General features: G+C 40.1%; 1 protein-coding gene across 5 annotated transcripts in view; it reads left to right on the top strand.

Annotated features, from left to right (window-relative positions):
• The window catches only part of DDX6 (DEAD-box helicase 6), a 46,839-nt gene extending 25,571 nt beyond the window's left edge, over positions 1 to 21,268 (top strand). For all 5 annotated transcript variants that reach the window (XM_024570723.4, XM_053923927.1, XM_053923928.1 and 2 more), the window contains exons 12-14: positions 14,652 to 14,753; positions 15,386 to 15,568; positions 16,996 to 21,268. In XM_024570723.4, the coding sequence (XP_024426491.1) occupies positions 14,652 to 14,753; positions 15,386 to 15,561 (278 nt within the window). In that variant the 3' untranslated portion in view covers positions 15,562 to 15,568; positions 16,996 to 21,268. The remainder of the gene's footprint in view (positions 1 to 14,651; positions 14,754 to 15,385; positions 15,569 to 16,995) is intronic.
• The last annotated feature ends 4,903 nt before the right edge of the window (positions 21,269 to 26,171 follow it).

The raw sequence follows: 26,171 nt of genomic DNA, 5'->3' as shown, positions 1-26,171 counted from the left end.
TCAGGTTGGTTGGATTATCATCCTGTAACCAAAAGGTTGTGGGTTCAATTCCCAGTCAAGGCACATACCTAGGTTGTGGGTTTGGTCCCCTATCCTGGTGCATATGATCCCCCATCTGGGTGCATTTGGGAGGCAACTGACCAGTGTTTCTCTCTCTCCCTTTCTCTCTTTCTAGAAGCAATGGAAAAATGTCCTCAGGTGAGGATTAAAAAAAAATACTGCTATAGAAATAAACTCCAACAAATTTTTTTAGCAGAATATTAAATTTGTTAAGTTACAGGAATCAAAAAAAGGACTGTCAAATATCTTGTACACCTGTTTATCTTGTTTCTCTGCCTCACCTCCGAAAGACAGTTAGTATAGCTGAATTAATACATTTATATCTGTATTTATCAATACCTTTGACTTTTAAATATACTGAAGTATTCAAAATATAAAATACTTGATTAAGTGGAAGGAATACCAGACTACTGAATTTTAAGATTGGAGTCCAAGGTCCTGCCTTTGTTTACCTCTAATCATAGGGCCTTAAGCAATTTACCTTTTTCTTTTATGCTGTTTTTTAAAAATATGTAAAACAGGGATACTTTAAGTTGAATTCTGGACAAATATTTATTGTAAGTTATTCAAAAAATATTTATTGATATTCAACAAATATTTATTCTTTGCCAGGTACTTAGCTAGGTGCTGCAAAACTATATGCTCCCCTACTTTATGTGATGTGTATTTTACCACAATTAAAAATTTGGGGAGCCTATAACCTACATGAGGAAATAATCAATGAATTGTTTAGAATTGTTAAGCAAATTCAAAATGTATAGGCAAATAGAAGGTGTCATTTGCCGTTAAGCAGTTCCCTACTTTTCTTTTAAGTTTCTTTTGTTGTTGTTGTTGGTTTTGGTTTTTGTTTTTGATTTATTCATTTCTAGATAGAGGGGAAGGGAGGGAGAAAGAGAGGGAGAGAAACATTGATTAGTTGCCTTTCGTATTCCCCCGGCTAAAGACCTGGCCTGCGATCCAGACATCTGCCCTGACTGCAAATCGAACCAGTGGCCTTTCTATTTGCAGGCTGGTGCTCAACCCTCTGAGCCACCACTAGCCAGGGCACAGTTCCCTATTTGAATGAGAAGTGTTTTTTTCCAACAAAGTTCATTGTGCTTTATAGTACTTAATACGCTGATTTGAATTATTATGGCTAATGGATTTTATTTTTAATCATTACTTAACAAGGTTGCCCTCATAAGTTTTTGAAGTGTTAGTGCTTTCTCCTATCTGATTTTTCAGAACAACAATATATCATTAAGTACTGAATAACATGTATTAAGTGTATAAATAAACAGATGCAAAGTACCATCCCTTTCTTCAATGTGCAATGGTTTAATCTGTGATAAAAAGGTAAACAATATTAAGAGTCTAAGGCAGGGCCTGCACACTTTTTCTGTAGAATGACAGGTAGTAAATATTTCAGACTTTGTACAACATGTGATCTCTGGTATGAGTTACTCAACTCTGCATTCTAACTCAAAAACACCCTTAGACGTACATAAACAATGGGCATGACTATGAGGCAGCAAAACTTTATTTGCAAAAACAAGTCTTGGGCTGGATCTATAAGGGAATAAAGGTAATTTGCAAATGTGAGGTATGTACACTGTTGACCCTTGAACACCACGGATTTGAACTGCGTGGATCCACTTATATACAGATTATTTTTTAATAAATATAGTAAGTATTTACTGAAACGTAAATCTAAAGAAAATGTTAAGATAATAACAAAAATTCTTTATTATAAGAATATAATATATAAAACATATCATATAAAATATGTGCTAATCAACTACTTATGTTATCAGTAAAGCATCCGGTCATTAGTAGGCTGTATTAGTAGTTAAATTTGGGGGGAGTCAAGTTATACACAGATATTTCAATTGTGCCAGGGGTAGGTGCCCCTGGACCCTGCCCTCCCTTCCATATTATTCAAGGGTCAACTGTAGTAAGCTTAAATTTTCATATGAGAGGGAAGTAACTAGCTGAGGTTATCTGAGATAGGTGGAATTTTAACTGACTTTTATAAGCTAGATAAGTTTAATTTAGGGGACTGGTATAAAAAGTGATCCATAGAAGGCTAAAATATGTTCAAAGAAGGATGAGTTTGGTAGAGAAGAAGGGTTGAGGAGTGTCAGGTATGTTAACAGCAAAATACAGAGAAGAGGACCTTGAATGTCAATTTTAAATTTTATCTGGAGGCAGTTTAAAGTAATGAGTTACAAAGTCAGAGTAGTATTTTAGAAATACTATTCTGACCATCATGGATTATTTTGTTGGAGTGTGGAGCTGATACAGGCAGGGAAACCTAGTTATTAGCCTGTTTCTATTTATAGTTTTCAGAGCCTAAATTACCATGGTAATTGTGAGACTAGAAAAGATTAAAAGAGATAGCTTTGCATATTAGCATACTTCAGACCTATTATAAATAATTCAGCAGAATGGGATGAATAAATACTAAACAACAATTATTACTAGTGTATTACGGTATTCTGCCATGTGTAATACACACCCACATTTTGTGCGCATTATACACAGGATTATTATGCCCATGTGTGATGTGCATCCTTATTCTTTCCACAAAACTTGGGCCAAAAAAAAAACCCCAAAATGGTGCGCATTTTGCACAGCAAAATATGGTATCTCCTTTTTTGAAGTATTCGGTGTTACAGAACAAAATTTTTTTTTAATTTTTATTGTTACTCAGTTACACTTGTCTGCATTTTCTCCCCATCCCTTGACCCCACCCCAGCCAACCCCACCTCCCTCCCCCACCTCCACCCTCCCCCTTGATTTTGTCCATGTGTCTTTATTACTATAAAAGGAGCTACTATGCTTCTGTAAACCTCTCTCGCCAGTATCCCCTCCCCACTCCCTTCTGGCTATTGTTAGATTGTTCTTAACTTCAGTGTCTCCGGTTATATTTTGTTTGCTTTTTTCTTCTGTTGATTATGTTCTAGTTAAAGGTGAGATCATATGGTATTTGTCCCTCACCACCTGGCTTATTTCACTTAGCATAATGGTCTCCAGTTCCATCCCTGCTGTCGCAAAGGGTAGGAGCTCCTCCTTTCTTACTGTTGTGTAGAATTCCATTGTGTAAATGTACCGTAGTTTTTGATCCACTCGTGTACTGATGGGTACTTAAGTTACTCCCCTCACTTGGCTATTGTAAATTGTGCTGCTGTGTACATTGGGGTGCATTATTTTCTACTTCTTAAAGAAGACCTTTCAACATTTCATGTAATACTGCTTTGGTGGTGATGAACTACTTTAGCGTTTTGTTTTTTGTTTTGGTCTGGAAAACTCCTTTTTCTTTTTCTTTTTTAAATATATTTATTGATTATGCTATTACAGTTGTCCCATTCCCCCCCCTCCCCCACTCCACTCCATCCTGACCACGCCCTCCCTCCCACATTCCCCCCCTATAGTTCATGTCCAGGGGTCATACTTATAAGTTCTTTGGCTTCTACATTTCCTACACTATTCTTACCCTCCCCCTGTCTATTTTCCACCTATCATTTATGCTACTTATTCCCTGTACCTTTCCCCCCGTCTGCCCCTCCCACTCCCTTATTGACAACCCTCCATGTGATCTCCTTCTCTACGGTTCTGTTCCTGTTCTAGTTGTTTGCCTAGTTTGCTCTTGTTTTTCTTTTAGGTGCGATCGTTAATAACTGTGAGTTTGCTGTCAATTTTACTGTTCCTATTTTTTTATCTTCTTTTTCTTAGGTAACTCCCTTTAACATTTCATATAATAAGGGCTTGGTGATGATGAACTCCTTTAACTTGACCTTATCTGAGAAGCACTTTATCTTCCCTTCCATTCTAAATGATAAGATTTGCTGGATACAGTAATCTTGGATGTAGGTCCTTGCCTTTCATGACTTGGAATACTTCTTGCCAGTCCCTTCTTGCCTGTAAGGTCTCTTTGGAGAAATCAGCTGACAGTCTTAGGGGAAGTCCTTTGTAGGTAACTGTGTCCTTTTCTCTTGCTGCTTCTAAGATTCTCTCCTTTTTTATCTTGGGTAATGAAATGATGATGTGCCTTGGTGTGTTCCTCCTTGGGTCCAGGTTCTTTGGGACTCTCTGAGCTTCCTGGACTTCCTGGAAGTCTATTTCCTTTGCAAGACTGGGGAAGTTCTCCTTCATTATTCGTTCAAATAAGTTTTCAATTTGTTGCTCTTCCTCTTCTCCTTCTGGCACCCCTATAATTCGGATGTTGGTACGTTTCAAGGCGTCTGGGAGGTTCCTAAGCCTCTCCTCATTTTTCCAAGTTCTTGTTTCTTCATTCTTTTCTGGTTGGATGTTTGTTTCTTCCTTCTGGTCCACACCATTGATTTGAGTCCCAGTTTCCTTCTCATCACTATTGGTTCCCTGTACATTTTCCTTTGTTTCTCTTAGCATAGGCTTCATTTTTTCATCTGATTTTCGAATAGATTCAACCAAGTCTGTGAGCGTCTTGATAACCAGTGTTTTGAACTGTGCATCCGATAGGTTGGCTATCTCTTGCTCGCTTAGTTGTATTTTTTCTGGAGCTTTGAAGTGTTATGTCATTTGGGCCTTTTTTTTTTTTTCTTTTTGGTCGTCTTGGTACGTGTTACTTTAAGGGGTGGAGCCTTAGGTGTTTCCCAGGGCGGGGTAACACTGGTCCCCGCTCTGTGACATTGTATGTGGGGGAGGGGCCGAGAGGGAGCAGTGGCGCCCGCTTCACTCTCCTCCAGATTTCAATCTTTCACTCCAATAACCACAATCAAACTGGGCCCCTCTGGTCCTGGTTCCTGAGTGGGTGGGCCTGTGCACGCACTAGGCCCCTGTGGATCTCTCCAACCACCTCTCCTGAGAGGCTGGGAGTCTCTCCTGCTCCTGCCCCAACCCCCAGGGGTGTTTTCAATCAGAGGTTTGAGGTTTTATTTCCCAGCACTGGAGCCCTGGGTTGTGTGGTCTGATTTCGCTCCCCGTTTGTCCAGTTTACCTGTGCGCGCATTTGGGGCCGCCGGTTGCTACCCGCTGCTCTGCCTGCCCCGTTCTCCACCACTCTTGAGTCTGGCCCTCTCGGTTTATCTGTGCTCGAATGTATGGCCGCATGGTCTGCTAGTGCTCGGACTGCCTGCGCCGTTCGTCCCACCTCCGCCCGTCTCGGTTCTGCCACAGCTACGCGAGTCCTCTCTGTCCCGGCTGCCTGTCTCTGCCCCTCCTACCAGTCTGGATGAATGTTTATTTTTTATTTCCTTGGTGTCGGACCCCCTTGCCGTTGGATTCTCTGTCAGTTCTGGTTGTGCAAGGAGGCGCAGTGTGTCTACCTACGCCGCCATCTTGGTTCTCCCTCTCTTTTAATTTCTTATATTCCAAATCACTGATTTGATTCTCAGGTCCATCCACTCTCGTGTTGATTACCTATAAATTATTCTTTTAAAAAAATACTTTATTGTTACTCAATTACACTTGTCTGCATTTTCTCCACATCCCCCCACCCCCCCCAGACAAACCCACCTCCATCCCCCGCCTCCACCCTCCCCCTTGATTTTGTCAATCTGTCCTTTATAGTAGCTCCTGTAAACCCCTCTCCCCATTATCCCCTGCCCACTCCCCTCTGGCTATCGTTAGATTGTTCTTAACTTCAATATCTCTAGTTATATCTTGTTTGCCCTTTTCTTTTGTTGATTATGTTCCAGTTAAAGGTGGGATCATGTGGTATTTGTCCCTCACCACGTGGCTTATTTCACTTAGCATAATGGTCTCCAGTTCCATCCATGATGTTGCAAAGGGTAGAAGCTCCTTCTTTCTCTCTGCTGAGTAGAATTCCATTGTGTAAATGTACCATCGTTTTTGGATCCACTCATTTGCTCATGGGCACTTAGGTTGCTTCCAGTACTTGCCTATTGTAAATTGTGCTTCTACGAACATTGGGTTGCATAGGTTCTTTTGGATTGGTGTTTCAGGGTTCTTAGTGTATACTCCCAGTAGCGGAATTGCTGGGTCAAAGGGAAGTTCCATTTTAGGTTTTCTGAGGAAACTCCATACTGTTTTCCACAGTGGCCACAACAGTCTGCATTCCCACCAAAAATATACCAGTATATACTATACTACCCTTTTCTCCATATCCTCTCCAACATTTGTTTGTGGATTTGTTTATGTTGGCCACCCTGACTGGTGTGAGATGATACCTCATTGTGGTTTTAATTTGCATCTCTCTGATGGCTACTGAGGCTGAGCCTCTTTTCATATGTCTCTGGGCCCTCTGTATGTCTTCCTTGGAGAAGTGTCCATTCAAGTCCTTTGCCCATTCTTTAATTGGGTTGTTTGTCTTCCTGGAGTGGAGTCGTGTGAGTTCTTTATATATTTTGGAGATCAGGCCCTTGTCTGAGGTATCATTGGCAAATAGGTTTTCCCATACTGTTGGTTCTCTTTTCATTTTAATGCTGTTTTCTTTTGCCATGCAGAACCTTTCTGTCTTGATGAGGTCCCATTTGTTTATTCTTTCCTTTATGTCCCTTGCTTTAGGGGACGTGTCTGTGAGGATGTTGTTGTTTGGAATGTCTGAGATTTTCCTACCAATGTTTTCCTCGAGGACTTTTATGGTTTTACAACTTATATTTAAGTCTTTTATCCACTTTGAATTTATTTTTCTACATGGCGTAAGTTGGTGATCGAGTTTCATTTTTTTGCACGTAGCTGTCCAGATCTCCCAAGACCATGTGTTGAAGAGGCTGTTTTTGCTCCATTTTATGCTCCTGTCTCCTTGGTCAAATATTAATTGACCGTATAGACTTGAGTTTATTTCTGGGCTCTCTGTTCTGTTCCATTGGTCTATGTGCCTGTTTTTATGCCAGTACCAGGCTGTTTTGATTACAATGGCCTTGTAGTACAGTTTGATATCAGGTATTGTGATCCCACCTGCTTTGTTCTTCTTGCTCAAAATTGCTGCAGCTATTTGGGGTCATTTATGGTTCCATATGAATTTCTGAAATGTTTGTTGTATATCTGTGAAATATACAACACAACTATGTGTTTGTATATCTGTGAAATATACAACTCCCTATGTTGGGAGTGAAATATGTCATTGGTACTCTAATAGGGATTGCATTGAATCTATACATCACTTTGAGTAGTATGGCCATTTTGATGATGTTAATTCTTCCAATCCATGAGCATGGTACATGCTTCCATTTGTTTGTGTCTTCCTTAAGTTCTTTCTTCAGTGTTGTGTAGTTTTCTGAGTACAGGTCTTTTACCTCCTTGGTTAGGTTGATTCCTAGGTACTTGATTTTTCTTGTTGCTATATCAAATGGGATTTTTTTTCCTGATTTCTGTTTCTGCTGTTTCATTGTTATTATACAGGAATGCCTTTGATTTCTGAGTATTGACTTTGTATCCAGCTGTTTTGCCAAATTCATTTATTAGGTCGAGTAGTTTTTTGGTGGAGTCTATAGGATTTTCCATGTACACCCTCATGTCATCTGCAAACAGTGACAGTTTCATTTTCTCCTTTCCAATTTGGATGCCTTTTATTTCATTTTCTTGTCATACTGCTGTGGCTAGGACTTCCAATACTATGTTGAATAGGAGTGGTGAGAGAGGGCATCCTTGTCTTGTTCCTGATCTTAGTGGGTAAGCTCTACGTTTTTATCCATTGAGTATGATGTTGGGTGTACGTCTCATATATGGCCTTTATTATGGTGAGGAATATTCTCTCTATTCCCACTTTGTTGAGTGTTTTTATCATAAATGGGTGCTCTACCTTATCAAATGCTTTTTCTGCATCTATTGATTTGATCATGTGGTGTTTGTCCTTGCTTTTGTTTATGTGGTGTGTTGTCTTTATTGATTTGCAAATATTGTACCATCCTTGCATCCCTGGGATGAATCCCACTTGGTCATGGTGTATGATCTTTTGAATATATTGCTGGATGCAGTTTGCCAATATTTTGTTGAGGATTTTAGTGTCTATGTTCATCAGCGATCTTGGCCTGAAGTATTCTCTCTTTGTTGTGTCTTTATCTGGTTTTGGGGTTAGGATGATGCTGGCTTCATAAAACGAGTTTGGGAGTCTTCCATCTTCTTGAATTTTTTGAAATAATCTGTGGAGGATGGGGGGTAGTTCTCCCTTAAATGCTCTGTAGAATTCTCCTGTGAAACCATCTGGTCCAGGGCTTTTGTGTGTCGGAAGCTTTTTGATGACTGTTTCAATTTCATCAGGCGTTATTGGTCTGTTCAGGCTTTCTGGTTCTTCTTCATTGAGTTTTGGAAGGTTATATTTTTCGAGAAATTTGTCCCTTTCATCTAGGTTTTCACATTTCTTGGCATATAGTTCTTCATAGTAATTTCTTACAATTCTTTGTATTTTGGTGGTATCAGTTGTAGTCTCTCCTCTTTCATTTCTGACTGTGTTTATTTGGGTCCTCTCTTTTTTCCTTGATGAACCCGCTTAAGGGCTTGTCGATTTTGTATATCTTTTCAAAGAACCATCTCCTGGATTTGTTGATCCTTACAATTGTGCTTTTAGTCTCTATGTCATTTAATTCTGCTCTGAACCTGGTTATTTCGTCCTTCTACTTGCTCTGGGTTGTCTTTGTTGTTGTTCCTCAAGTTCTTGTAGGTGTATTGTTAGGTTGTTTGAGATGTCTCTATTCTTTATAGGTAGGCCTGTATCTCTGAATTTCCCTCTCAGGACTGCCTTTGCTGTGTCCCATAGGTTTTGGGTTGTTGTGAGTTCATTTTTGTTTGTTTCCAGAAACTTTTTGATTTCTTTCCTATTCTAATTTTTCACCCATTCATTGTGTAATAATAGCATGCCGTTCAATCTCCATGTTTTTTAGTGTTTTGGGGTTTTTTCCTTGATATTTGTTTCTAGTTTCAGTCCCTTACAGTCACAGAAAATGCTTGATATGACTTCAGTTTTCTTTTACATGTTGAGGGTTCTTTTGTGTCCTATCATGTGATCTATCTTTGAAAATGTTCCATGTACATTTGAAAAGAATGTGTATTTTGCTTCTTTGGGATGAAAGGCTCTATATATATCAGTTGAGTCCATTTCATATAGGGCGTTGTTCAATGCCACAATATCTTTGTTGATATTTTGTTTGGAAGATCTGTCCATCTTGGACAGTGGGGTATCAAAATCCCCTACTATAATTGTGTTGCTGTCAATATCTTTCCTGAAGTCCTCCAAGATTTTCCTGATGTATTTGAATGCTCCTATGTTGAGAGCAAATATATTTACAATGTTTATGTCTTCTTGGTGGATTCTTCCTTTGAGTATTATGAAGTGACCATCTGGGTCTCTCTTTATGGCCCTTTTCTTGAAGTCTGTTTTGTCTGATATGAATATTGCTACCCCTGCTTTTTTTTTTTTTCCTGTCCATTTGCTTGGAAAATGTGTTTCCAGCCCTTCACTCTCAGTCTGTGTAGGTCTTCTGTCTTGAGGTGGGTCTCTTGTAGGCAGCATATGTGTGGGTCATGCTTTCTCATCCATTCAGCTATTCTGTGTCTTTTGATTGGAGCATTTAATCCATTTACATTTAAGGTTATTATTGATAGGTACTTATTCATTGCCGATTTTTTGTACCTGTGTCCTATCTCTCTTTTCCTTCCTTTCCTTTAGCATCTCTTACAGAGCTGGTTTGCTGGAGGTAATATTCTTTTAGACTTCATTTGTCTGGGAAAATCCTTATTTGGCCTTCTATCTTGATTGAGGCCGTACTGGGTAATGTAGTCTTGGTTGCAGGTCTCTGGTTCTCATTACTTGGAATGTTTTTTGCCATTCTCCTCTGGCTTGGAGTGTTTCCATTGAGAAGTCAGTTGCTAACGTTATTGGGGCTCCCTTGTATGTTACTTCGTGTTTCTCACTTGCTGCCTTTAAGATCCTTTTATTGCCTTGGAATTTTGCCATTTTAATTATGATGTATTTTGTAGTGGGCCTCTTTGGGTTCTGCTTGATTGGGACTCTGTGATTCCTGGATTTGTGTGACTTTTTCTCTCATCAGATTAGGGAAGTTTTCCATCATTACTTTTTGTTTTTGTGGGTTTTTTTACCACTTTAGTGGGACAGTTAAGTCTTTTTTTTTATATATATATACACTTATTGATTATGCTATTACAGTTGTCCCATTTCCCCCCCCCACCTCACTCCACTCCATCCTGCCCACCCCATCCCTCCCACATTTCCCCCCTATAGTTCATGTCCATGGGTCACACTTATAAGTTCTTTGGCTTCTACATTTCCTACATTATTCTCACCCTCCCCCTGTCTATTTTCCACCTATCATTTATGCTATTTATTCTCTGTACCTTTCCCCCCCTCTCCCCTTCCCACTCCCCTGTTGATAACCCTCCATGTGATCTCCATTTATGGGGTTCTGTTCCTGTTCTAGGTGTTTGCTTAGTTTGCTTTTGTTTTTGTTTTAGGTGTGGTCGTTGATACCTGTGAGTTTGCTGTCATTTTTACTGTTCATATTTTTTATCTTCTTTTTCTTAGATAAGTCCCTTTAACATTTCATATAATAAGGGCTTGGTGATGATGAACTCCTTTAACTTGACCTTATCTGAGATGCACTTTATCTGCCCTTTCATTCTAAATGATAGCTTTGCTGGATACAGTAATCTGGGATGTAGGTCCTTGCCTTTCATGACTTGGAATACTTCTTGCCAGCCCCTTCTTGCCTGTAAGGTCTCTTTGGAGAACTCAGCTGACAGTCTTATGGGAACTCCTTTGTATGTAACTGTCTCCTTTTCTCTTGCTGCTTGTAAGATTCTGTCCTTCTGTTTAATCTTGGATAATGTAATGATGTGCCTTGGTGTGTTCCTCCTTGGGTCCAGCTTCTTTGGGACTCTCTGAGCTTCCTGGACTTCCTGGAAGTCTATTTCCTTTGCCAGACTGGGGAAGTTCTCCTTCATTATTTGTTCAAATAAGTTTTCAATTTTTTGTTCTTCCTCTTCTCCTTCTGGCACCCCTATAATTCGAATGTTGGAACGTTTCAAGATGTCCTGGAGGTTCCTAACACTCCTCATTTTTCAGAATTCTTGTTTCTTCATTCTTTTCTGTTTGGATGTTTCTTTCTTCCTTCTGGTCCACACCATTGAATTGAGTCCCAGTTTCCTTGGCATCACTATTGGTTCCCTGTACATTTTCCTTTGTTTCTCTTAGCATAGCCTTCATTTTTTATCTAGTTTTCGACCAAATTCAACCAATTTTGTGAGCGTCTTGATAACCAGTGTTTTGAACTGTGCATCTGATAGGTTGGCTATCTCTTGCTCGCTGAGTTGTATTTTTTCTGGAGCTTTGAAGTGTTCTGTCATTTGGGCCTTCCCCCCCCCCACCCCCTTGGTGCGCCTGTTATGTAATGGGGTGGAGCCTTAGCTGTTCACCAGGGCGGGGTAATGCTGGTTGCAGCGCTGTGACACTGTTCGAGAGGGGCGGAAGAGAGTAATGGCGCCCACTCCACTCTCCACCAGATTTCAGCCACTCCCTCGGCTATCCACAATCAAATTGGGCCCCTCTGGTTCTGGTTCCTGAGTAGGTGGGCTTGTGCACACTCTAGGCCCCTGTGGGTCTCTCCAATGACCTCTCCTGTGAGGCTGGGAGTCTCTCCTGCTGCTGCCCCAACCCCCATGGGCTCTTGACATCAGAGGTTTGAGGCTTTATTTCCCGGCACTGGAGCCCTGGGTTACTCGGTCTGCTTCGCTCCTAGCTGTTTGTCCCGGTTCATCTGTGTGGGAGTGTGGGGCTGCGGGGTGCTACCCGCCGCTCTGCCTGCTCTTTTCTCCCCCACTCTGAGTCTGGCCCTCCCAGTTTATCTCTGTGCGAATGTAGGGCCGCAGGGTCTGCTAGTGGTCAGACTGTCTGCCCCTTTTGTCCCACTCTCCGCCAGTCTCCGTACCGCCAAGGCCACAGGAGTCCTCTCCTCCCCGGTGCCCATCTCCGCCCCTCCTACCTGTCTGGATGTATGTTTCTTTTTTATCTACTTGGTGTCGGACTTCCTTGCCGTTGGATTTTCTTTCAGTTCTTTTTGTGCAAGGAGTCGCAGTGTGTCTACCTACGCCACCATCTTGGTTCTCCCATCATTACTTTTTCATACAGGTTTTCTATCCCTTGGTCTTCCTCTTCTCCTTCTGGTATCCCTATTATATGGATATTATTACATTTCATGTTGTCCTGCATTTCCCTTAACCCCTCTTCATTCTTTCTGAGCTTCTTTTCCTTTTCTTGCTCCTTCCGGGTGTTTTTTTCTACCTTGTCCTCCAGTTCACTGATCCGATCCTTTGCTTCTTCGAGCCTGCTTTTGATTCCTTCTACTCTGTTCTTTAGTTCAGAGATTGTATTCTTCAGTTCCTCTTGGCCCTTGTTGATAGTTTCTATTTCCTTTTTCATGTTGATATCGTTTGCAGTGAGTTCATTGTAGTTTCCCTATAGTTTTTGGTAATGCTGTGTGAGCTCATGGAGCTTCTTTATAACCAATTCTTTGAACTCAGTATCTGATAGTGTTGACTTGCCTCTATTTCATTTAGCATTTTTTCTGAGGCTTCTTCCTTCACTTTCATTTGGGGATTTTTTTCTTTGTCTTCCCATTGTTTGTGAGACTCTTCCTGTTAGCCTCAGCTTCTTAGGTTGCTTTCTTCTGGCCCCCTGGGTTTTTTGCATAATCTTCTGTGATAGAATAACTGTGAGATTTAGTGATACAGTCTCCTTGATCTTCCGATCTTACTGAACTTGGGCTGCGGTTTATGTTGGCTCTGTGTATGTCTTTGGTTTTTGATTCTTTTGGATCCTTCTTTGGTGGATCTTTCCCACCAGCTGGTTATCTGAGGGTCAGTCTGTCCACCACCTCTTGTTTTCTGTTGTGCAGGTGCGGGCAGGTTGTGTTGGAGCTGGTTCTTCTGTGTTTAGAAGGTTTTGAGGTTTTTCTCTTGCTCTTGTTCAGTTGTTTGTTTGTTCTTAGTAATTTCTTCACTATTTATTTGTATTTTCAGATAGGTCCTGGGTTGACTTAGTGTGACTTCCACTCCCTCCTTCACCTTCTTCTGTTCTTTCTTATCTGTTGGTGTTTCTTTTGTTGGTGGTTTCCTCTTCCAGGAGGTATCCTGGTGTTCCGGGCTTCTATCCACTCTTCATTAGGGTAGGCCTTCTTTGGGCTATGGGTGTGCACGCAGAGCCTTCCTTGATTCGTACTCTCCCCAGTGCCTGTGGTCTCAGTTCCCTCTGAGATAAGGTACGGACACTCCCCAGAGTGTGTGCACACCCCCCAGAGTGGCGGGTGGCCCGGTGGAGAGGAGACCGGAGCTGTTGCTGCTGGGGAATTCCCCAAAGTGCCCCTGAGGGTCTTTTTCTTTTGGGGAAAATCCTCCTGCTCAATCCTGAGGCTCCCTCCATACAAGGAAAGGCCTGTCCTCTCACACCGCCCACCTCTCCAGCTAGACCGGGGACTGTCTGGGTCAGGGTCCTGCATGGCCCAACTCTCAACTCTCCCCAGCCAGCTCTCATGGTCTCTGTGGGTTTACCACTTCTTCCTTATTCCCCTCCCTGCGACTTAAAGCAACCAGGTCTCTCACGGTGTTGCTCAGGCCTTGTCTGGCAGGGGAAGGAGCCGTTAACCCAGCTCTCTCCCAGGAGTCCTACAGCAGGCCCGTCAGGGATGGGCTTAGGACTGCAGCTGCCCTGGTCCCTGTGCTGGTCCCAGGGAACTTTTTGTCCTGAAGCAGTCCCTTTACCATCTGTGTTTTCAGTGTCCTCTGTACTTTTTGGTCTCCTATCTTCATAAACGCTGGGGTGCTTTTGGCTGTTCGCTTTGTTCCTCAGTAGTTTGGGTAGGTGTTTCACCCAGGTGCAGAGGTAGTTGACTCCGCTCCCACCTATCTCGCTGCCAGGAATAGAACAAACTATTTTTTAAGATAATTTGCTGTTTAATGTTAAATACTAGAATACAGACTAATGGAAATAAATTATAGATCATTTCTGAGATCCATTTAAGAGCTTACCAGCTACCCTGGTATCTACCTATATTTCCAAGAGGTAATACCTCCAAAGAGAAGAGGGAGTCTCTCTCTTCCCTTTCTACCCAATACTCAAGCCCAGGGCTGGAAGATGAAACATATTAGTAATGTTAAATACCATTTTCTTTTTCTTTATGTGGAGGAGTTGATAATGCAACTGCAGTTCATCCGCACTGTAAATACATGTATTTAAAAAAAAAATTCCCAAGTAAAAATTTTTTCTGGACTGAGTAGATGCAACATCATCGCTCCCAAAGGAAAGAGCAGTCTATATCATTGCAAGAGCCATATGACAAGCCTTTGTGCTCTGTAGAAGAACACTAAAGACTGGTTTACATACGCCTCCATTAGCAGTCATAGACCCTTTTCTAAAACTTCCTTATGGAACTGGGCTAAGATGACTTGTAAACAGATAGTTATTTATGGAAATAATACATGAAAGGTAATGCCAGTAATCTGTAAATGTATTTGAATTACAAAAAAAGATAAACTAATTTAGGTTATACTAGAAATATCTGTTAAATAGTAGTGATTATGGTACCAAGATGGTTAAAATTGCTTAAATGCCAAAAAATTGAAAGATGTAATGGAGGGGTTTTTTTGTTTGTTTTGTTTTTAAGATTTGTTTACCCGAGGTATTGATATACAAGCTGTGAATGTGGTAATAAACTTTGACTTCCCAAAGCTGGCAGAGACCTATCTCCATCGTATTGGAAGATCAGGTGAGGAAAAGAAAGGAAATGTTCTTTATGGAAGAGTTTTTTGAGAAGTTTATTCATTAAATTCTGTTTTTCTGTGAAATAGAGTGTGGTAGCAATGAGAACAGTGAGTTAAAACTAATATAGTTGGTTGGTATTTAAGGCTAATTTCTCGTTATTCTGGAATACTTACTCAGAAACGTTAGCTACCATATGTGTAACTTGAGATAAAATTCACAAAGGAGAACCTAACTTTTTTTCATTAGGTGGTACCATCAGTAACTACTATTCAGTATGTGTATTTTGGCAATTTTTTTTTTCTAATGTTGTTTTTAAAGTGATTCTGCTTTTTCCTGTGTAAATAATGGCCTAACCTATTCCCAAGTCCCGAACACAGTCTCTTGGTTTTGGCAACTTTTGACACAAATAAACATGCATGTTGTCATTTGAAAAAGGTAAAATAGAGTACTAGTTTGGGCTTTAAACCTGAAATAACATGAATTTGAGGAGACTAGAAAAACTGGCTTTGTATATCCAGAATGGCACTGAACAAAAACGTAAATCTTCTATGGTTTTGACGCTTGCAGACTTGCACACACACATTGATTCTCATATTTAACTATTTTTTATATTAATTAAAAAATTTGTTGTCTTAGGTCGCTTTGGTCATCTTGGCTTAGCCATCAACTTGATCACATATGATGATCGCTTCAACCTGAAAAGTATTGAGGAGCAGCTGGGAACAGAAATTAAACCTATCCCAAGCAACATTGACAAGAGCCTATATGTGGCAGAATACCACAGTGAGCCTGTAGAAGATGATAAACCATAACAAGCATGTGCGTACCCTATGATGTAGCTAAGTGAGCATAATATTAAAAGGAAAGAAATCAAGATCCTCTTTTGTGGGGGAAATTTGATGTGCCCACCATACGTAATAGTGGTAGAGGGTAAAACACTTGTTGGCATAAATGACAATAAAACGGAGCATCTCTTGGGTGAAGCTGTGGTCTGTCTCATTAGAGAAGAATCCATACTGTTCTTTTTTTTTTTAAGATTTTTTTTATTTAGATGGGAAGGGAGAGAGAAAAAGAGGGAGAGAAACATCCGTTGTGTGGTTGCGTCTTTAGTGCCCCCTACTGGGGGGACCTGGCCTGCAATCCAGGCCAGTGCTCAATCCACTGAGCTGCACCAGCCAAGGCAGAAGAATCCACACTGTTCTTGAGTGCAGTCTTCCAAAGTAATGTGATATGTGAGCAGTACTAAGACAAATTCAAACTTCAAATATAATAAAAGCAAGGAGAATCTTTTTCAGCAATTTTTGAATGTGAAAATATTTTCTTTTATCATTCTGTTATCTCTGTTAGAATTCACTCTTAATTTCTAATGTGTACCTCAATAAATCAGGTTAAATTACCTGTAATACCTTATTGCTAAATGTGTGATCAGGTTATGAGGGTAACTATCTTTTTTTTAAATGCCCACCCACTGGCTTCCTGCACCTCCCTCTCATTTCATCTTTTGGTGACTCTTGGGCCTGGCTAGAAATGCTCAAAACAAGGCTCAATATAAGGGAAAGTAGACTGTTTTTGGAGTTTTTTCTAAGGAAAATCTTGATTTAATTTGAGGGATGATGGTTTCCAAATTAGGAATGAACATTTTACCTGCCTCAAATTATTCTTTTTACTTTTTAAAAAATTTAAATGTCAGCCCTGGCTGGTGTAGCTCAGTGGATTGAGTGCGGGCTGCGAACCAAAGGGTTACTGGTTTGATTCCCAGTCAGGGCACATGCCTGCGTTGTGGGCCAGGTCCCCAGGAGGGGTCACTGTGAGAGACAACCACACATTGATGTTTCTCTCCCTCTCTTTCTCCCTCCCTTCCCCTCTCTCTAAAAATAAATAAATAATCAATCTTTTTTAAAAATAAAAAAAAAATTTAAATGTCAAACAAAACCTCAGCCAAACATAAAACCTAGCCAGTGTTTGCTAGTATATTGGCAGGCTATTTATTAAGTTAATGTAAGATTTTTAAAAAATGTTGATTTAAGTGTTGTGAATGACTGCTGGCTGTTAACAGAATTTTCAGCCTCTCATTCTGTCTCTAGGATGCCTAGCAGAAATTTTTAAGCCCATGTGGCTTTGTACGGTAGGCGAAATCTCAGTAGAAACTATCAAAGAGAGAATATTTGGGATGGGGATTGTGAAAACATATACTATAATTCATATTGCTTTCAAAGGTGTTGATTTTATGTTTCTTTCTTCTTTAGGCTTTGACAAACTAAAGAAGGCTTGTTCGGATCTGTGACACATCATTTTGGGGGGATGCTCTTCTCTTTGTGGGTTTTCATCTTTTGTTTTGGAACTATGAAGACTTAAAAGAGCTCAGACATTTTTTTCTTTTTTTAACTGGTAAAGAGAAAAAAGCTGAAAAGAAGGAATTTACCTTTTTTGTTCCACTTGTTTGCACTGTGTGCTGACTGAACATTAGTTGCACTAACTGCTGGTTTTTTAAAAATGTTTTCTGGGGAAGAAGGGGGACAAGGAAGGAGGAGAAAGAAGAGAAGGGAAGAAACCCTAAAAAGAGAAGAATCTTGACAAACATACAAGCTTGTCTACAATTTCAGAATTCTCAAACAGCTGATCGTTGAGTGCATTTCAACTTCTCCCTGATTACTCATCTGTGTTTTAAGCCTGGAGAGCTTATTACTTATTTGTGCGAAGTGCCTTATGCTATGAGACCATTCAGAATATCCTCTTTTAAACACAGCCCAAGAAATCAACAATTATTCTTTCTTTCCTTTTTTCTCTTTAAAATTTTTTCTTTCATTTTGGTTTCAAGTTGGAGTCTCTCTCTTCCCTTTCTACCTAATACTCAAGCCCAGGGCTGGAAGATGAAACATATTAGTAATGTTAAATACCATTTTCTTTTTCTTTAAGTGGAGGAGTTGATAATGCAACTGCAGTTCATCCGCACTGTAAATACATGTATTTAAAAAAAAAATTCCCAAGTAAAAATTTTTTCTGGGCTGAGTAGATGCAACATCATCGCTCCCAAAGGAAAGAGCAGTCTATATCATTGCAAGAGCCATATGACAAGCCTTTGTGCTCTGTAGAAGAACACTAAAGACTGGTTTACATACGCCTCCATTAGCAGTTATGGCACTTGATGTGTAGACATGTCAGCCTTGACCCTCTTTCCTCTGTGGCAAAATGTGTCCCATAGAAAATTGGGTGTGTATACTTGTATAAACTTTGTAAATAAGTTTTTTTCTGGGTTCATATATATATATATATATATATACATATACACACACACACACACACATATATATATATATATATTTTTTTTTTTGATGAAGGTTGCTGGGATTAAGGGGATTAGAGTGATTATGGGAGCAGCTAAAGATGAGAGGGGCTCAGTTTTCCGCAACACTAAATTCTAAAAAGTGCTTTGGCCTCCTACTGTAGAGAGCAGACCTCTCTGGGAACCCTATGGTAGAAAAGGGCCCCAGACGTCTTCACTGTTTGCTGCCACACACTCTCATGTAGTACCTTCAGAGGAGGCCTGTCAGAGGGTGCAAGGAAGTTCCAAAACTTTTAATTCATGCTGTTATTTTTGAGAGGCGCTCTCTGATTTTGCTTCTTTCCCCTTTTTAAGAGTTAGAAACTTTTCAAGCTTTGCAAAAGGGGACAGAGATTAATCTGCCTTGCAGTGTGGGACTTCAATTGAGTGGCAGTGTCTGAGCAGTGTATGTATAGAGCATGGATCTGTATTTCACAATATTAGCCAGATACCAGCTTTGGTTAAAGTTAGCAGTTCCGGGACTTAATTTCTGTGGGTCACCTGTACTGTGCAAGTGTTGCCCTCTGCCCACCTGGATACATAAACTTGAATGGGCAACCTGTGAGAGCTGTTAACTTTCATGCTGCAGAAAGGTGCTTGCTATCCTCTAGCTTTGTGACCAGAATTATTTGTCGTTTTGCATTGTAAATTGCTGGCAAATGCTTTACAGTCAATAGTGTTGCATTAAATTGTGCCCCTCCCAACATGCTTGATGTTTGGCCTGATCTCCAGGCAAAAGGAGTGAGCTAAATCAAAACCAGTGAACTTTTTTTTTTTTTAATGTTTTTAATTCCCTTCTAACCCAGTGTCCTAGGTCAATCAGGAGGCATCTAAAGTTTAAAATAATAATAATACAAAAAAAGAATGTTTAAAATTTTGATTTATGTGTTTCATTGTTTTTCAAAGCCCTAAAATATTAGAGTCCTGCAAATGCTTTTATGCTTGACTCATCTGGATAAAGAAATCAATTATTCATAGTTGCAGTTTTTGCTGTCTGGTTCTAAACAAAAACTTTGTGACTTCACCCAGAATATCTTGATCAAAATCCTGCAGATGCCTCCTGATCAGACGTAGCCCTAACTCCTTAAAAACTGTAGCAAGAGCTGCACAGTACAAACTCAAAAAAGAATAAGCTCATTTTTTTTGGTATCCAGCCAATGTTGGCTACTAAATACAAGTCCTAATTAAGGAAGTAACTTTTTTTCCCCAGGGAGGGATAGGGGGAGGGGATTTAAAAGGCATCAACTTTTCACCAAAAAAAATCTTGCCCTAGTACTGATGCAGCACTCTTTTTCTCCTGCACCTCTGGCAAGATAAGAGGGATCATTATTTAAAAAAAAAAAAAAAAAAAACTCGTAAATGCAATTTTGTGTCTTGCTAGAGAATGTGGGTGACTATAAACAGCACAGTCCTCTTTGCCATCCTCAGACTGTGTGTGCTTGGTGCCACATGCCTGTGGGTCCTTAAAGCACAGACTTGAAGTATTACTGAAGTACAGCCTCTGACGAGGAGTGGCACTTAAACTGTTGGAACACCAATATTGGACACAGTCTTGTACAGGCAGCTGTCCAGTTTTGGTGCTTGACTCTTGGAATAGGAATTGTTCAATGGAAAGATGCTCTATAAGAACTAGGTCAAAGCCTAGTTTCTTTTTAAATCCCCCTAACAATAAGGAGCATTTGTTACTATTAGAAATTTTCATGTTCTTCCAGTATCGGGTGTTTATTTTTAATGCTAACATTTTTTCCAGTGGTTCATTTGGATGAAAACTATTATTTTCAATATTTAAATAATGTCCAGCCCATGGGTTAGCCTGTGGTTGTATAGTTGTGTAATGGGTTATGGACTGTTACACACCTTGTTGCCTCTGGGCCTATTTTATTTTGTCTTTCTTTTTCCATACTGATGGAGGAACTTTTTTGCCTTTCCCTTAGGAATGGAATAAATTCCAAAATGATGTTCCATGGGAAGAAATAAGGGAGAGGGAAACCTAAAAATGTCTCTAAATTATTTTCAAGTTGTCCCTGCACCGGTAAGGGTTGACCCCAAAGGCTGGGGGTGGGGGGAGGCAATTGGTTATCGATATTTGTCTTCAGAATGAGATGGGAGCATCTTTCCTCTGCTGTGTGCTGTGTTTGATACCATCATGCTTGGGTTAGAACCAGACAGCTCAGCATGAGTCAAAACATCTCATTCTGATCACTCGGTTTATTTATTTTTATTGTTTTAATAGGGGTGGGAGGGAGGTGACTGTGCCCCAAAAGGGAGGGTGTCTGCGTTAAGGATTTACAAACACTTTGAAAGATCATAACCTCATCAGAAACTGCCTTGAGCCACACTCCTGACCTTATAGATGAGTAACAAAAAGACGAAATAAATTCTTGGGAATTAAGCCATGTTATTTTAATTTGCCACTTTTTTCAGTGTTCTATGTATCTTAAAAATTGTTATTGTGGAATCATCTTTCGGCAAAATATCTTTGTCAAAATTATTGGCCTTGTGGGAGCTGAAGTTAGTCAACTTTTTGGTAAACTTGGACTTTTGTGAGCTTGTAGTTTTACTGTACATCCTTAAAGATAGTTCTTTAAAAACTCCCAAAGAAAATCTAGTCTCCTGATCTAAAAACTCATCTTCAGGGTAGAGTTAAGGGTCCAAAGTTTATAACAGTTCATGAGGTCAGAGGGAGCTAGCCTGGCACCTGGACTCTGCCCCTCCACAGCTGACAGATTCCAACAGGAGGTGTATTTAAATTCTCCAATACACATACTGGGCAGGGGAGGGGGTAGGGTTGGGTTATTAAGATACAGACTACTGTATTTTAATCAATGGTTGTGGGGGAGGGGTGCCTGGAGAAAACAAAGTGACATCCCGTTTTTGAAAACTTAAAACCTGAAAAAAAATTTTTGTTCAAAAAAAAAAGATAGGGTAGAATTTCATTGTCCCTAGCCACAAGGGACCAATTCCACTGAGATGTGAATAGTGGGGACTCAAAATTTTGAAAACATTTGGGGAAAGGGGAAATTGGCTTTCTGTTAATTGGCAAGTGTTCCAGTGGGACTTTTTTTGTTGGGATGTGTTACCTTGTATGTGCATATATAGACCAGAGTCTCTGCTGAGTTTATAGAGTTCAGGAAAGATGGTTGGTGAAATCTTGATTTTGTTAATTTATCTCAATAAAAGCCCACTGGAACTCCAAATGTGTGTGTGTGGTGTGTTTATTAAGCAGAAGGCTATGCTATCTGAAGTAATTCATACTGAGTTGAAACAGTATGGCTATGCTATTGTGAGCCCTGTAGAATAGTCAGAACACCGCTCAGCTCTCTTATGTTTCACCTTGTTAGTTTTCATTTCATAAACAACTGAGAATCATTTGCAAAGGAAAAAGATGTTGGTTCACAAGGTGTCCAAGGGGACGACCAGTAGTCATCACCTCCCAGATGTTTCAGAAATAGGAATGTGCTCACAAAATACATGAATAAATCTAACACTTGAGTGGCATTTGTATGCTGAGAACTACAAAGTACTGTGGAAAGAGATCAAAACGAGAAATTCAGAAAGCTGAATACTCCCCCAGAGATACTTAGGTATAACTAATGGTGGGGCAAAAGTAGGTGCACAGTTGCGAGTACACAGAACAGTTTATTGTATTATATGTTAATTGTATTTTACATAGGAATACACCTAGTTTTGCTCACCCGGTTTATGCAAGGCTATTACTAATCTAATTGTAGAAAGTACTGAGTGCACTGGCTGGGTGGCTTTATTGGTTGGGAGTGTTGTCCCACACACCAGGAGGTTGCAAGTTTGATCCCTGGTCACAGTGCATACAGGAGGTAACTGATCAATGTTTTCTCTCTCTTCCTCTCTAAAGTCAGTAAATATATCCTTGGGTGAGGATTTAAAAACTTTTTAATTAAAAAAGTATACTGGGTATTTCTCTGCCTCAGCTCACCTGGGTTTCCCCTACACCTCTACATTTGTACATAGGGTGTATGTAAATAAACTGACCTAGATTTCCTCCCGTTGCAACTGTGGCCTCTGTTTTTTGTTGGGACCCAGATAGTATTAGGGATGGGAAGTTGCCGCGGTCCAGCTGCAGCAGAGTCCAGGGGGTCCCGAAGGTGTTATGAGGCGTCAGTGCGGGGAGATCAGGCAACTACACAGCTCAAAGGCAGGTGAAGCACTGACTCGTTTATTGCAAGTACAAGTGGATTTTTATATTTTCCTTTTTGGCATAGATTAACATTTGCAAGTGTATAGCATGATCAGTTAAGCAGAAAAATCAATACAAAGGTAACCAGAAAAGTATGAAAGTTTCCATGGATTTAATTATATTAAACAAAGATTGTTTTGACCAAAGTTTTCATAGATTCAGCTATAGTGAACAAAGATCATTTTAACCAGGAGAGTCATAAATCAGACAATTAGACATTTTCAGAAATTGTTCATAGGGCAAAAGTATATGGTAGATTGAGCAGAGGCAATAAGGCCTTTGTGATATCTAACTTAACTATCTTCTGTCTAAAATATTTCTCTGTGTACTATAAACTTTAACTTCATAGTAACTTTCTATATGCTTAATAGCTAACCAGCTTTTCTTATTTCTAGGGCTGTCTAATTGATATATATTCTTATTTAAGGTAAAGGAGGAGCTGTTACTCTAACGACTTTTAGACATTCAGGGACTTGTTGACTAGAGATGCATTGGTCTGATTATATCCTGTTTGTGTCAGCTGCGGGTCAATTCTAAGAGTGGTGATCATTTCTAGGAGGTTCCAGATGATTAAGGCAGTAAAAATACAGATTCCAAGAAAGAGAAAGAACAAAATCACACACAGATCCCAAGTAATGCCACGTCCTCCAGGCCAGGATACACTTCCTTGAAGACATATCCCCCATGTCTGGACCTTGTCAAACAACATGGTTGACCGTACTGGAACTGGACGTGGCAGGAAGTGACCTCAAGAAACACGTTTTTGTTTTTTTTTTTAGGGGAAGGGAGGGAGAAGGAGAGAAACATAAATGTGTGGTTGCCTCTCATGCGCACCCCCCACTGGAGACCTGGCCTGCAACCCAGGCATGTGCCCTTGACTGGGAATCAAACTAGTGACCCCTTGATTCGCAGGCTGGCACTCAACCACTGAGCCGCACTAGCCAGGGCAAGAAACATATTCTTATATGTTGAGATCAATAATAACCTTATGGGGATTGGTGGAAGGGAGGCAGGGGATGAGACATGTATAACCTATGGCATACAGTGTCATAATTCAAATTTTTACTAGTGGTACCATGGGATGAACTGCAGGTGAAGGAAAATAAAGCCATGGAGAAATCAAGGGGTTGTAGCAATTTGGAACAATAGGCTCTTGATTGCATACATAAGACAAAAATTAAAACTATGAACATGCAGTTAACATATGAAGAGAAGAAGGCCTCTGGGAGTTTTGAAGAGGGATTCTTACCTGTAGATACCTTTATCCTTAGTAGTTGACTACAGTGTCCCTAGAACAGAATAGATGGCAGCCTTCTAAAGTTTTACGTCATTTGTATGCACAGAAAATATATCTGATGAGAATTCCAACTTGAGCCAGTCTGTTGAACATCTCTAAGTTAGGCTTGAGTCAGTTCACTGACAGAAGCCTCTTCAGTAAAAGAGAAGCTGGGTACCCCTTCTAATCTTCCTCAGAAGGACTTGTGACTATTTACTAGGTTGATTGTTGTATTGGAAAAGAAAAAATATTATTTTTGAGGACTACTGAGACCCAATATGCTACATAGGTCACAGTAAAGATTTATGGAGGTCAAGTGATCCATGGAGTTTTGTATTTCTTTTGTACTATATCTATATAGATTTTTAAATTCCCATCCTCCCTTCCCCTACCCTTTGGCAACCATCAGCTAATTATTCTCTATATCTGTGAGTCTTTCTGTTTTGTTTATTCATTCTTTTTCTTTTTTTATAGATTCCACATGTTAGTGAGATCATATGGTATTTGTCTTCATCTGACTTAATTTACTTACATAGTAATACCCTTTAGGTTCATCCATGTCACAAACAGCAAGATACTGTTTTTTCTTATTGCTTAATAATAATCTATTATACACCACATCTTTATGCATTAATCTATTCATGGACATCTAGGTTGCTTCCATGTCTTGGCTATTCATAGTAACACTGCAGTGGACATAGGGGTGCATATATCTTTTTTAAAATTTATTTTTTATTTTTAAGTATATTTTATTGATTATGCTATTAACAGTTTTCCCAATCATCCCCCCTGTATACCCCTGCATCCTGCACCCCCCAACCCTCCAGCATCCACCCCAACTTAGTTCATGTCCATGGGTTGTACATGTAAGTTCTTTAGGTTCTCTGTTCCCTATACCATTGTTTATCTCTCCCCGTCTATTTTATGCCTGCCAATTATGCTGCTTCTTCCCTGAACCTCTCCCCCGCCATTCCTCCCTCCCTCCTCCCCACTAAAATCCCTCCATGTGATGTCCATTTCTCTGATTCTCTTCCTGTTCTACTTGTTTGCTTAGTTTTTGTTTTCATTGTTTTTCTTTTCCTTTAGGTTCCTTTGTTGATAGTTGTGAGTTTGTTGTCATTTTATTATTCATATTTTTGATCTTTTTCTTAGATAAGTCCCTTTAACATTTCATATAATAAGGGCTTGGTAATGATGAACTCCTTTAACTTGACCTTATCTGGGAAGCACTTTATCTGCCCTTCCATTCTAAAGGATAGCTTTGCTAGATAGAGTAATCTTGGATGTAGGTCCTTGCCTTTCATGACTTCAAATACTTCTTTCCAGCCCCTTCTGCCTGCAAGGTTTCTTTTGAGAAATCAGCCTATAGTCTTAGGGGAACTCCTTTGTAGGTAACTGTCTCCTTTTCTCTTACTGCTTTTAAGATTCTCTCCTTATCTTTAATCTTGGCTAATGTAATTATGATGTGCCTTGGTGTGTTCCTCCTTGGGTCCAACTTCTTTGGGACTCTCTGAACTTCCTGGAAGTCTATTTCCTTCACCAGATTAGGGAAGTTCTCCATTATGTTTTCAAATAAGTTTTCAATTTCTTGCTCTTCTTCTTCTTGGCACCCCTATGATTTGGATGTTGGAACATTTAAAGTTGTCCCAGAGGTTCCTCAGCCTCTCCTCTTTTTTTTTTTTGAATTCTTGTTTCTTCATTTTGTTCTGGTTGAATGTTTATTTCTTTTTCTCCAAACTGTTGATTTGAGTCCCAGTTTCCTTCCTGTCACTCTTGGTTCTCTGTACATTTTGCTTTATTTCACTTTTCATAGCCTTTACTTTTTCCTCAATTTTGTGACCTTGCTCAACCATTTCAGTGAACATCCTGATTACCAGTGTTTTGAATTCTGAATCTGATAGGTTGGCTATCTCTTCATCACTTAGTTGTATATTTTCTGGAGCTTAGATCCATTCATTTCTTTGGGCCTTTTTTTTTTTTTTTTTTTTTTGTCTTGATGCACCTTTTACATAGTAAGGGGCAGAGACTTAAGTATTGGAAAGGGTTGGGCAACGCACATTGCTGCTTTGTGGCTGTGTATGTGGGAGAGGGGTCTGATAGACAACAATGCTGCTTGTTCAGCTCTCTGCCAGCTTTCAGTCACTTTCTCTGTCACCCACAAGCAAATTGGGCCCTTCTGGTACTGATTCCTGGGTGGGTGGGTTTGTGTTTGTTCTAGGACCCTGTGGGTCTCTCCAGTGAACTCTCCTGTGAGTCTGGGAGTTTCTCCTGTCGCCACAACCCCCACAGGCTTTTTTCAGTAAGAGGCTTGAGGCTTTATTTCCCCATGCTGGAGCCCTGGGTTACATGGTCTGTCTCGCTCCCCAGTTGTTCCTCCCGGTTTATCTGCTCACAAATGTGGGTCGCACAGTCTGCCAGACGCCCCCATGCCTGCCCCGGTCCTCTAGCCACTGCCTTGCTGAGAGTCCTATCCTTTCCAGCTGCCCATCTCTGCCCTTCCTAGCAGTCCAGATGAATATTTCTTCTTTAAGTCCTTGGTTGTCAGACTTCCATACAGTTTGATTTTCTGGCAGTTCTGGTTTTTTGTTTTTAAATTTGTTGTCCTTCTTTT

The sequence above is a fragment of the Desmodus rotundus genome, chromosome 5, assembly GCF_022682495.2.
Source record: "Desmodus rotundus isolate HL8 chromosome 5, HLdesRot8A.1, whole genome shotgun sequence".
Classification (NCBI taxonomy): domain Eukaryota; kingdom Metazoa; phylum Chordata; class Mammalia; order Chiroptera; family Phyllostomidae; genus Desmodus; species Desmodus rotundus.
This window is presented reverse-complemented; position numbering and strand designations above follow the sequence as displayed.